The sequence below is a fragment of the Monodelphis domestica genome, chromosome 1 (genome assembly GCF_027887165.1).
Source record: "Monodelphis domestica isolate mMonDom1 chromosome 1, mMonDom1.pri, whole genome shotgun sequence".
NCBI classification, from domain to species: domain Eukaryota; kingdom Metazoa; phylum Chordata; class Mammalia; order Didelphimorphia; family Didelphidae; genus Monodelphis; species Monodelphis domestica.
This window is the reverse complement of record NC_077227.1, coordinates 584,131,106-584,144,962: the sequence shown is the minus strand read 5'-3', so window position 1 is coordinate 584,144,962 and position 13,857 is coordinate 584,131,106. Positions and strand designations below refer to the sequence as shown.

Genomic DNA, 13,857 nt, shown 5'->3' with positions numbered 1-13,857 from the left:
GCAACTGCTCCTCTAGTTTTTATGAGATGATTTGAGAGAAGAAACTCAAAATTAGTAAAAAGTGCTTGAATCCCTCCAAGCCTAAGCAGAAGGGAGATCTGCAAGGGAAATAGTTGCCTTATCAAAAAATTATTTTTAGCCTTTCTTGGAGAATATTTATAGCAATCATAAGAAATGAATAAATTTGAAGAGATTAAAGATTGAAAGGCCATGTGTTTTTTTTACAAGTGCCAATGACCTCCCTAAGAAGGCTATATGAGTGGAAATTGTAGGGGAGGAACTTCATTTTGTAATAAAATCTCACATCTTAAAAATAAAATTTTAAAAGAATTCTAGCCATAAAAAGACCAGAAATGGAAGAGCAAAAAAGGTATTTGTAATTTAGAGTGAAAATATTTCCAATTTTTAATATTGTCAAAATGTTGGTATTTGTAGCTCTCAATTTTTCTCAATTGGGGCAGCTAGGTGATGCAGTGGATAGAGTCCTTGGCTTAGAAATAGGAAGGCATCCTCCTGAGTTCAAATGTGACCTCAGAAACTTACCAGTCTGGAAAAGTCACGTAAGCCTGTTTGCCTCGTTTTCCTCATTTTAAATGAGCTGGAGAACGAAATGGCAAACCATCCCAGTGCCTTTGCCAAGAAAATCCCAGATGGGGTCATGGAGAGTCAGACCCATCTCAACAACAGCAACAATAACAATAATAAAAAACATTGTTTTCAATCCAAGTCAAAGAATACTCATTGAGCACTTACTGTGCAAAGCATGTTGCATTCACACATAGCATTACTATTATTTTACTAATCTGATTTGTCATGAAGGAACTTTCATAAGCAAAGCAAGGAAGAAGCAGGAATTCTGCTTTATGGTAGAAAGGTGGCTTTTGTGTTGCATTGTATGAGAAGAGATCCCACTTTGGCCAAGGTGGTAGAGTCCCATCAGTAGAAAAGTCAGGGCTTAGGCTATGGAGTTCTTTTTTATTTTAAACCTTACCTTCCATCTTAGAGTCAATATTGTGTATTGGTTCCAAGGCAGAAGAGTGATAAGGGCTAGGCAATGGGGATTAAGTGACTTGCCAGGGTCCCACAGCTAGGAACCACCTCTTACCAAGTATGAGGCCAATATGGAAGCCCTCTTGGTCTTCCTTCCTCATAATATGTCACATCTTCATGAGCATTTTAGTTTAATTCAATTCAACAAGCCAATTAGGTACAATGTACTGGTCCTGGGGCAAAGAGGAAAACAGTCCCTGCCCTTGAGGACTCACCACTTCTAGGGGTTTTAAAAGGACATGTACATAAATAATTCAATGTTGAATATACTACATATAAAGTAATTTCGGTGAGGGAAAGCATGCTCAGGAGAGATACCACTTGAGATGAGCCTTGAGTAGCACAAGAAATTCCAAGAGGAGCGGGAGCATTCCAAACAGAAAAGACAGAGCCTAAAACAAAGGCAAGATATGGAATGCTATCTACAGGGGGAGGAAAAAGGAGGCCACATTAGCTGGAACTTGGAGTATATGAACACTCTATATAGCAGTATGCTAGTTAATGTTTAACAACTGGGTTTCTGAAAAACACATTTTTAAATGTCTACCATGACAGCTTTTTAGGTTTAATCTGCATTATTAATATTTCCCCCATCATTTCTTTAAGCCTAGACAATCAACCAATAAATCAAGTCCTAATCTATAGTATTTGCCAAGTTTTGAATTATAAATGCTCAAACTTGAAAAATGTATCATGCACTGTTGAAGGCCAGTATGAGCTGACTCTAGCACACCCCTCACTCTAGGTTGAAGTTAGATTTTGAAGGGCCTTAAAATGATAATGAAGAGTTTAGATTTCATTCTAAAGATAATCAGGAGTCCTCTAAGCTTTGTGAATAGGAGAATGACATGGTGGCCACTTTAGGAATATTTATTTGGTGGTCATATGGAAAGTGGAGGCTACTCAGTAATTGGGGTTTAGGGGTTCATTTTGGACCCATTTCCACATAAGGTTTTGAGATAGAATAATGGAGCCCCAAAAAGCTTATCTCAATTTTAGGGGAGAAGTAATGGGACCAACATATAAAGAAATAAACTTGTTTTTTTAGTCTCATTTTACCACCATTCCTATATATCCCTTCCATTACTCTTTTATTTCTCTTTCAATGCCTTATCTCCTAGGGCCTTCCTGCCACCCATTGACTACACAGAATTCCCAAAATACTGTATACTCTTCAGGTTTGCCCTCTCTTTACAGTGCCAAGATGGCCTCTCTCTACCTTCTACCAGTTATCATAAAAAAACCTAGTCCTTCAATATAAGAGTTCTTAGGAAAATGTTAGGACTTCTGTATTAGATAATTTATGTGCTTAAATTAAGTCAAACTTTCTTATAGATGATTTAAAATTATCTGCATTTTAAGGTGAAGCAATTTCTAATTGGTAGAATTCCAGAGTGAGGAGAAGAGAGGTTCTGAGGTGAGACCTTATAGTCTGGCCCTTTAAATTACTTACAAGTTATTATATACTTTTCTTACCTACCCTGTAGGGAAGGAAAGATATTGGGAGGAAAGGAGGGGTAGGAGTAAGTAGAACTCAGAATTTAAGCTGCTTGCCCTCACTTTTTACAGCACTCATAAATAGTTCATCACTCATACAGAGATCCCTCATGAAGACTCAAGAAGAATCACCCATCTCTCACACATCCTGGGGACCACTCAAGCCTGGAACTACAGGGAAAAGGAAATCAAATGTCCCTTCTCACTCTAAGGAATTCCCTGATCTTTCAGCCCTGTCCTGGACCCAAATAAGTACCCTGCTATTCTCTCCTCTTCCCCACCCCATTAGGAAAGTGTTCATGTGTCCTCCCACAAGGAAAGCAAGTGAGCTGTACTTACCCAGACAGAAAGATCCGGATGACTGCATAAAATATGGCTGGATCTACATAATCTAGGGGAACAATCAAAATATGAACTTTTCTACAGGCAAAGAATAAAAGGGAAGAAGAAGAAGAAGGCAATTGGTTACATGTGCAGCAGTAATGTGCTCTCTCAGGCACTTCCTCCATCTGATCTGTACAATGACCTGGAATTAAAGCAGCCTGAGAGGGGGGATGGAATGTTCTCTCCTGCAGTTGCCCTTGTTGGTGTCTGCAGAAATCTTAAACTATTCCATATGCTACCCTGCCCTATTTGTTGTGTTTCTCAACTCTTCGCATCTAAAAAAATAATAATTGAAAAGAAAATTCCCAACAAATCAAGGCATCCATGCCGAATTGTGCTCAAGGACATCATGTTTGTGAAGGCAGGCTGGCAATAGGTAAAGAGGAAGGAATAGAATCTAGAGGAATATGGTGCATAATATGGCCAGCTTCAGAGGACCTAGGTTCAAATACTTGGGTAAGTCATTGAATTGCACTATGCCTCAGTTTCCTCATTTGTAAAATCAATTCTCACCTCTAAAGTTAATTTTGGCTACAAATTTATGAAGCTATGATTCTAAGTTCTTAAGGAAGGAAACCTAAAGGGAATGCTTCTCTGAATCTTGGAATCATAGAATCAATCCTCGGATTAGAAAGAACCTCAGAGGCCATCGGCTCCAATCTCCATGCATGAATTGTGCATCTTCTCCAAAATTTCCCTAGCACATGATCATCTAGTTGCTACTTGAAGACCTCCAACTGCTGGAGCACTCATGGTCTCTCAAGGCAGTACATTTCACCTATGCACAAATATAATTTTAGGAATTTTGCTTTTTTCTTTTACCTAACATCTTTCAGCAACTCTTACCCATTGCTCCTTGCTTTGACCTCAGGAGTTAAGTTCATATCTAATTTTTTTTCATGTGATAGTTCCACAAATATCAAAGGTTTAATCTTGAGCAAACAGAAAACATGAGAGCAAAGACTCTCAGCTCACATAACAACACAAGAATGCCTACATTAGTTTATGGTCCTTAAACTTTAAACATGGTTCTTGAACCTCGTTGGGTCATGAACCTTTTTGGCAATGTGGTGAGGCTTATGAGCCTCTTCTAAGAATAAGGATTATAGGAAAAACAAAAGTGATTTTATATATATTTTCCATTTATTTGTTTTATTTTTATGTTTTATTTTCCCATTTACTTATATTTATTATTTATATTCACATTCATTCATAGGCACCTTAAAATCTATCCATGAGGACTTGTTGGATTCCATGTTAAGCATCCTTGAATTTGGGGGCAACTGGGTGGCTCTGTGGATTTGAGAGCCAGGCCGAAAGATGAGAGGTTCTAGATTCAAATCTAGCCACAGATACTTCCTAGCTGTGTGAAGCAAAGCACTTAATCCCCTTGCCTAACCAATACTGCTCTTCTTCCTTGGAACCAATATGCAGTATTGCTTCAAAGATGGAAGGTAAGGGTTGGGAAAAAAAAAGAATCCTTCAATTGTTCATAAATACTTTATTGCCAAAAGAAGTCCAAAAAAAAGCATTTCTTTAGGAGGTCCTTATTCCTCTGATGTCAACCATTTTAAAATCAGATGTATATTAAAATATTTTATTTTAATTTAAAATATGTCAGCACATGTAAAACCCAGTGGAATTGTGCATCAGCTACAGGAGGGGGTTGGGGGAGGGAAGAGAAAGAACACAAATCTTGTAACTGTGGGAAAATATTCTAAATTAACTAATTAAATAAAATTTTCAAAAAATAAATAAACAATGTCTCAGTTATTTGGTAATACATTTCTTTTTTTAACAAAAGGCCATAAAAAAACAACAAATATTATCAATAAAGAAAGCAACACTGGACTAACTGTTTTGGAAAAGGGTTGGAGTTACTAAGGGAAGAGACAACTTTTCATATCAGTTTATGTATGGGCATCATTGGCTTCTTTCCAAATTTTAGCCACCAATATGAAGTGCTACAAATCAAGGCCTGGGGAGGTGAAATATATTTTACCTCTAGGGATGAAGAAGAAGCAGGAAAAGAAATGGCATCTGGCATTCCAAACAAATAAGTTAGGACTCTGCTGAGAATGAGGAACTGGCTGTTTGCTGTCAGTCTAGATGTGATTATAGGGAGGTATCTCATGAGAAATAAATTCCACTTGTAGTTTGCTTGCATGAACAAGGTATAATCTGATGTCAACCTTAAGAGGTGATAAATATGACCCATCTTCATTTGTGACTCTTGTCATCGATAGATTTGTTCAAAGTTTTCCCGAGTCATTTTCTGTCTCCTGGAAGCACCAGTTCTTGGGATTCTTGGGGTAAAATGATTACCAGCTGTTCAAAGCTGTGCTTGCTGTTATTTGTCCTGCACTCCAATGTATTAGTTCAATTCAATGGACCAAGGGTGGGTGAATAGAATTGGGTCTAGTCAAAACTGTAAAGGAAATGTTTTTTCTCCTTTTAGGTCCTCCCCATAACCCTCCTTATTCTTCCATCCTTCATTTCCTTTCAGGAAGCCCCACAACTCAGGTATCTTAATACCTGCTTCTGTTCCCTGGCTGCCCAAAGAAACAATAATAATTAATAATATTTTTCTTAAATAATGCTTGCAAGTTTATAGAGAACTTTCCTCACAATAATTCAATGAAGTGAAAGAGGCAAGTATTATCAAATGTCATTTGATAGATGAAAAAACTGAGGCTCAGAGGGAAAAGAAATTGTCCCAAATAACCCAGCTAATGAGTGCCAGAACTGAGCCTCGATTCCAGGTCTCAGGAGTGCAGTCCCAGAGCCCCAGGACTATATCCTACTCTGATTTTGTACTCCTGGCAACAGCTTGTTTCAGGACTTTCTGTGCTGTCTTGCACCACTGAATTTTCCCAGTTCCTTAGACATCCATGCCCCCTTCTGGGCGACAAGAGCTATTCTGCTAGATTCTACTTAGTCTGCAAAATGAGGATGCCAATAACCTCTGCATCCCAGAGTTGTTATGAGGACCAAATGAGATAACATGCAAAACACTCTGCAAACCTTAGAGCACTGTATAAATGCAAACTATTATCATTATTAGACTAATTTGAGGTACAGGGTTAATGCCCAATAATGGCTTGGTCAGTTATCCCCTGAAGATTAGAGTCACCTCTAACAGATACAAAACCACGAAATCTCAGAATCAAAAGGGATCCAATGAAACATTTCTCCAACAAGTAGCCAAATAGACGTTCCTTCTACAAGTAGTCATCTGACCTCTCCTTGAAAACCTCTAATGAGGTTTTCTACCTCCTAAAGCAAAAAACACAATACTTTGGATTGCACTCTTTTAAAGGGAGTTTTTTCCTTATATTGAGGGCAAATCTGTATACCTGTCATTGCCTTAACCCAAAAGGCTGACAATAGGGGAAATTCCAGCCAAGCTGGTAAGGAAGATATTTTGGGATTATTGGAGTTCAGGAGGAAAGATCATTTTGCATGCTTGCAATCACACCGTGTAGAAGCACATTTGCTGCCTTCTTGGAGAATCAGCACTCTTGGTAAAGAAAGAAGATATGTATTGAAAGGATACCTGATCTTGGGAACTACTGAGAAAGAGCTTGAGAGCTGGGGATGGGGGCTGGGGGTAAAGAGGGAACGTAGCTATTACTAAGTACATTAGCCTGAGAATTAAATTAGTCTTCTTCATCTCTGCATGAATGAAATGGAATGAAGAGGTGGCCCTATAGACTACTGAAACAGGAGAAGGAATATCTGGGATCTAACTCAATGTCTTCCTATAATGTTTTGGGGTTCAAGAAAACTTAGAAAACAAGGGCAAACAGATTTCTCATTAAATTTTAAACCTGTGTGGATTTCTACAGAAATTTAATCATCTGTTTTTTATTAATTTATACTCAAATCATCAAAATGCTGTGTTGCAAGAATTATTTGATGTCTGGAAAGCCTGAGGAAATTTGCTTTGTAAAAATTATTATTATTTAAATATTTGCTTTGTAGTGGGGAGTTTCCTTTTATCAAAGCAAAACTCAGACAATCCCTGCTTTAGGCCAAACTCTATACCCACAAACCCACCACAAACCTCACTGTTCACAAGCCATGATATTATGATTCATGATGTTCCAGACCTGAAAAACTTTACAGTCTTTATTATTACTAGAATGAACAAGGTTATAGAGGGAGATCCTCTTTTCCCAGGCTTATGGCACCTAAATATTTCTGCCACCTGAACTCCAGCCCAGTATCCTATGATCCCACGATCTCCTGCCATTTACAAGGCAACATGATTAAAACCTCACTCACATCATTGTCCATACTACATCAAGCCACCAGCCTTTTCTAGCTTCAGGGCACCCATCTTTACCAATGCCATTCTCTTAATTTTTCTGAGCCAAAAATCTTAGAATTCTCCCTGATTCCTGATTCTCCCTATCTCACTTACCTTACTTTCAGGAATCACCAATTCTCATTCAAAATGGCTCTTAGTCATCCCTTTAAAATTTCCTGCATCATCATGATAGTCTGGTCACCCACAGCCAATATAATATAGTACAAAGAGCACTATATTTGGAGCTAGAGGACCTGGGTCCTTTTACTATTTATTTGACTTTGAATAAGACTTTAGCTCTCTGAGTCTCATATTCCTTATCTATAAAATTTGAGGTTGAGGTGGGGTAAGTGGACTTGACTTATTTATAAAATCTCTTACATCTCTATTATAAAGATAATAATAATAGCTAGCAATCATGTAGCTCCAGATACTGTGCTAAGCACTTTACAAATGTTATTTCATTATATCTTCACAATAATCCTGAGAGGTAGGTGCAATTACTATCCACATTTTACATTTGAGTAAACTGAGGCAACCAGAGATGAGCTTGCCCAAGATTACCCAACTAGGAAATCTAAGGCTGAATTTGAATCTAAAGTCTTCTTGCCTCCAGGCCAAGCTCTTTGTCCACTATACCACCTAACTGCCTATCTAAATGGCTAAGATTATGGCCACAACTGCCCTCTGTGATTCTAATCCCCACCAGATTCAAACCTTCATTTTTGAGGACCACTTAGTAATTTTCCTTAAACGGCAATCTTGTACCATCTCTGCTCAGTTCAAAAACTCCCTAAGTCCCAGAATCCTAAGTATCCTGCTGGAGGGACCTTCAGAGACCATATAGTTCAACCTCCTCATTTCAGACAAGAAAACTGAAGCCCAGTTCTCTTTTCACTCTTTCCTCTGTTTCCTTTGTGTCAAACCAAAGCTCTTTGTCCTAATTTTCAAGTCTTTCATAATCTCCCCTTGTGTTTCCTCACTACATTTATTGCCTTATCATCAATCTTCTCCTCTTAAGAGGTCTTTGTCTCTGTTTCTCAAACACATACACACACACCATGACTGTCTCCAATTCTTTGGCTTTGCTCATGTTGTTTGTCTCACCTAGAAAGTTCTTTTCTTTCCCCTCTGCTTATCCAAATCTGGTTCATCCTTAAAGGTGCAGCCAAAAGTCCTCCTTCCTTCATGAAGTCTGCTTTGTCTTCCTTTCTCTCCCTTCTCCAATCTCCTCTACCAGTCATTACCTATGCAATTGGATTTGTTCCTTCATTGAGATGTGACGCTAAAGAAACCAAAGATTCTGATTTTTCCCTCATGTTGACAGCTGGAGTGAATAGAAGGTGGGCTGTTTTATGTCAGGGTGAAAATGAGTGACTTGTTTGGAGCAAAGAATAATTATCAAATTTTCTGTAACATCAAATGGATCTTCTGATTAGGGTTTTGATGTTAAAGAATTGCTCTACTGCAAATATGAATAACATAGAAATATGTTTTGAACAATGATACATGTATAACCCAGTAGAACTGCTTGTCGACTTTGGGAGGTAGGGAGAAGAGAGGGAGAGAGGGGAGATTATGAATCATGCAACCATGGAAAAATATTCTAAACAAAAAAAATTTAAAAACACACTAAACAGATCTACATGTGCTCAATTTGACACATTAAAAGAAACTTGTGGGAATCCAGTAACACCAAGAGCTAGAGTCTGTGGCTGCAGAGCTGTTTTAAAGACAGCAATGAGTCTATATTTATATCGTGCTAAATAGTTCATAAAGCCCGTTCTTCCTCAGAGAAGCCCATTCTTCATGTTTGCTCTTTGCAAATAATAGGATCACCATTTTATAGGTGAATGATAATAACAAGTGACATTTGTACAGCATTTTAAGGTTCGCAAATTGCCTTTCACATATTTTTCCTACATTCCTCTCAGCAGCCCCACTAACTTGTATTGCAGCTATTATGATACCTTTAGTATCTATGAGGAAAATGAGGCTTGGGGTTCTTAAGAGACTTGCCAAAGGTCACACAGTTAGTGTTAAAGAGGAATTTTGAACCCAGTTCTCTCTGGACTCAAAGTCAAACATTTTTCTCTATTCTTTGCTCAGAGACCTTAAGTAACTGGTCAGAGGCGATAGAGCTAGGATTTGAAGCCAATTCTTGGAATACCAAGGATCTTTCCAGCATACCACAGCTGTCTCTCTTTTATTAAACTTTTACATTCTGTCTTAGACTCAATATTAAATATTGATTGTAAGATTAAAGAGTTATAAAGGCTAGGCAATGGGGATTAAGTGACTTACCCAGTATCACATAGCTAGGAAGTGTCTGAGACCAGATATGAGCCCAGGACCATCCATTTCTAGTCCTGGCTCTCTATCCACTGAGTCACCTAGCTGCCCCTCAGAGCTGCCTCTTAAAGAGATCTATAGGAAAATATTTTTATTATTGTCATCGGTCACATCAGACTCTTTGTACAAAAAAAAAATCCTTTGGGGTTTTCTTGGCAGAGATCTTGGAGTGGTTGGCCATTTCTTTCTACAACTCATTTTACAGGTAAGGAAACTGAGTCAAACAGGGTTAAGTAAATGTTTGAGGCCAGACTTCAATTCAGGGAGATGAGTCTTCTTGATTCCAGGCCTGGCACTTTACCCTGTAAGTGTTAAATTATGGAATTTGATAACATGAAAGCAGTTTTACAGAAACTTTGTTTAATTTAAGAAAGAAGTATAAACAGAAAGCTAGAAAAGAGGAAAGAGAAATTATTAATCTTATTCCCTATAAATATACCCAAAATTTCCTAAAACTACCTCTCACTATCTTCTGAGGACAGTTTCTTCTGCCTGACATGCCAGGTCTATCTAACCTACTCTATCTATAAATTATATACTAACAACCTAACTCCCTATAATAATAGACAGTCACATTCACTCACTCCTTCAATCAGTTTTTTATAGCAGCCCAACTGTCAGTAGCCAACTGCCAGAAGATCCTTGCCTCAGAGACGCTCTCTAGAGATCCAAGAGGCAAAGACCCTCAACTGTCTACAGCTGCTTCCTTTATCTCCTCACTGACCAACTGACCCCCCTAACTTCCTCTAAGAAGGTTGGTTACTTCCTCTCCTCAGTCCTGGTTTCCCTGGTAACAGAATCTTCAACTCTTCTCATTGACTCCTGTCAGTTCTGATGTACTTAGAAATCCTGTTCTTTAGCCTCTTAAGGAGAAAGAGGGAGAGATTAAGAAAATCCCTTTAACATATCCTCCTGAGATCCTTTGGGAGACTGGTCTCCCCAATGGATCTTTCAAACATAATTATATTATACTTATATTTATATTCCTAGTCAAAGTTGTCTATACTATTAATTCTTTATAATAGAAAACTATACTAATATGAGAAAGAGAGAGAAGTAAATAGAGAAAGAAAGCAAAACAAATCTTGGTTTACAAATCTCAAATTACAAACAATTACAAATAATTACAGTTACAAAATTATAAATATTTACAGTTACAAATAATACAATCCTAACTATATAGAAATAAGAACCTGAAGATATTAATCCAAATTCAACAAATATCACATAAAAGTTTACAATGATTATGTACAAAAATATACAATAATATTAAATAAATACAACCCCACAATAGCACCTTCCTATCCCAGGAAAGGATTGCAACTTGCTCTACTATATAGTCAAGTTTATAAAAATGTAAGTTATTCTCTAATTGACAAATGGTCAAAGATATGAAAAGGGAATTTTCATATGAAGAAATCAAAGCTTTCTATAGTCATATGAATAAAAGCTCTACAACACTCTTTTTTAAAGAAATACAAATTAAAACAACTCTCAGATACCATCTCATACCTATTGGAATGGCTAATATGACAAAAAAGGAAAATGATAAATTTTGGAGGGAATGTGCAAAAATTAGAACACAAATACCCTGTTGGTAAGTAATTTGGAACTATGCCCCAAATACTCTAAAACTGTGCATACCCTTTGATCCAACAGCACTATTATTAGATCTTTATTCCAAAGAGGAAAAGAAAAGAAGAAGAACCTATATATCTCTTTTTGTATTAGCAAAGAACTAGAAATTAAGAGGTCATGTATCAATTAGGGAATGGCTGAACATGTTGCTGTATATGATTGTGATGGAATATTATTATGCTATAAGAAATGACAAGTAGACAATATATAGAGAATTTTGTCAAATCTAGAAGAAAAAGAGCCATCACCCAATTGATAAATGGACTAAAAAAAAGTGACAAGTAGGATGATTTTGGAAAAATTTGAAGACTTACACAGACTGCTACAAAGTGAAGTAATCAGAACCAGAAAAGTGTTGTTTGCAGCAACAGTGATAGTTTTTGATGAACAACTGTGAATGGCCTAGTTATTTTGAAACAATCCCAAAGACTCATGATGAAAAATGCCATCTGCCTTCCAAGAAAGAACTGATAGTGTGAAAGCAGGTTGAATCATACTATATTTACTTTCTTCCTTCTTTTCATCTAATATCTCTTCCATAAAATTAGTCAATATCAGAAAATGTTTTACATGATTGCACATGTAAAATCTATATAGGACTTCTTACCATTTCAGGAAGGAGGAAGGGAAGGAGAGAGGGTAGGGAGGAGGGAAAGAATTTAGAACTTAATTTTTTTTTAGTGAATGGTAAGAGATTGTTTTTACATGTAATCAGGGGGAAATAAAATATTGTTTTACAAAAAGTTTCAAATAAAATTTAATTCAATTCAGAAAACACTCATTAGGTTCTTACTATTTGCTGTAAATTAGGCCCCACATCTGGATCATGGAGGTTCCATATTCATTCTCTATCTTACTCACTAACTCATCTTGACACATGATTCTTTGCTCCACCTCCAACTTCACACTCCACATCTCCATGCCACTAAATCCTACTGAACACTGTTTACATTCTTTCTCACGCAGATCCTCTAATCAAAATCCCAGGACAATATAAATTCTTTGAGGGCAGGAGCTATTTCATTTTGCTTTTGTATTCCCGGAAACTAGTATTCTCTATAATAAATACTTTCTGACTGATGACTTGATTGACCTCAGATTCCTTTCAGCTCTCTAAGCCTTTGATCATAGCACAGTACCTGGTACAGAAGACATGTATAGTAGATGTTTAATAGCTAACTGATATCTGATAGTCTGTGTATGTGGAAGAGGAGGCAGAAGTGCATGGTGCTTTGCATGGAGTAGATGATTCTTGAATAAATGGATAAATATTAATTCACTAGGTGGGTAGTTGAATTTCTTTATGTTAAAAGAATATATTTCTGCTCTTGATGCCTAGATAATATGGAGCAACTATAGGCAGTTTCTGGATTTCTAGCTTTCCAAAAATAACCTTCTGCCTTTCAAGTCAGCTATTCTTAGAGTCTTACACTATAAGGTCGAGAAACTTAGCTCTGGCTGCATAGCTATCAAGTTGGTTAGTTTTGAATCAATGTCTCTATACCTCAGTTCTAGTACTCTTTCTATTATACTAGGCTGCCTCTCAAAAGCCATAGAAAAATACAATGTTTATTTGTTTCTTTGATAAATGGCATTGTTATTGTCAAAACTAAAGCTTGTATTGATAAGCTAAAACTGTCATAACTTTAAATGACCTAACGTTGGTACTGAATATTAATAGATGACTATAATGCCAAGCTGTTAGGGTAAACTACCTTGTGGGTAGTGGATGGAAGGCTGGAAACAGTTTGATACAACCCTTATTTATTTTTATCTATGGGAAGAGGTAGGGAGAGGAAATGGAAGGATAAAAACTGGGAGTTAGAAATAGGACAGGAAATCTTTTAACCTTCTGCTAAAATATCTAAATACCCCCCAAAAACCTAACTGCTTTCTTTGCAGTGTCTTCTTGCCTAATTAGGCCTCCTTAAACCACTCTCACTAAACAAAAATTAAATTCTATGTTATTAACCTATGCTAAATGAAGAACTTAAAATTTATAATGAACTCCTAAAAGTAATTTATGAAAAACCAAAAGGTGGCTGCAGCCAACTGTCAGCTAGAGCAGTTAGAATCTCTTGGCAGAGAGACTCTGACCCAGTCCTGCTTCCAAGTCAGAGAGTGGACAGAGAGCCCCCTCTGGCAGCTGCCTCTCCCCTCAGGAGAAAAGCTCTCAGTAAACCCTTTCTCAGCTTTGTATGTGTACCTCAACTTTGAAAGTAACTTTCTCAAATAACCAACAGATCTTCTTGCTCTAAGAGAAATGATCCAGCAGCCTGCTCCCAAGGAAGTCAGAAAGACAGGACCCAGAACTCACAGAATCTTCTTTTCTATCAGAGGACTCTTAAAGAGCCAGCTGCAAGATCTGTCAGCTCAGGCTCTAAAAGACGGGGTGATATTAATAAAACTTCCTCTGATCTAAAACTTCTGCTTCTAACAAGATAAATGAAATTGAGAAATTCCTTAGAATAGCATCAATCATAAACATAGAGCCCCATGGAGTAAGCCAAACGGACAAATTGGTTAGACCCTCTGAAGCTTTGGCAACAGTATATGCAATGTGAAAATAAATGCTTGGCTTCAGTCCACTTATGGTGTGAGAACTGGGGGCCAAAATTCCCAGT

The 13,857-nt window shown here is 37.3% G+C and overlaps 1 protein-coding gene across 1 annotated transcript in view; it reads right to left on the bottom strand.

Annotated features, from left to right (window-relative positions):
• Positions 1-13,857, bottom strand: part of IDO2 (indoleamine 2,3-dioxygenase 2) — a gene marked incomplete in the record, with an annotated part of 96,990 nt that overhangs the window by 13,596 nt on the left and 69,537 nt on the right. Inside the window, 1 exon segment of the mRNA NM_001131058.1 lies at positions 2,889-2,938. Coding sequence (NP_001124530.1) covers positions 2,889-2,938 — 50 coding nt within the window.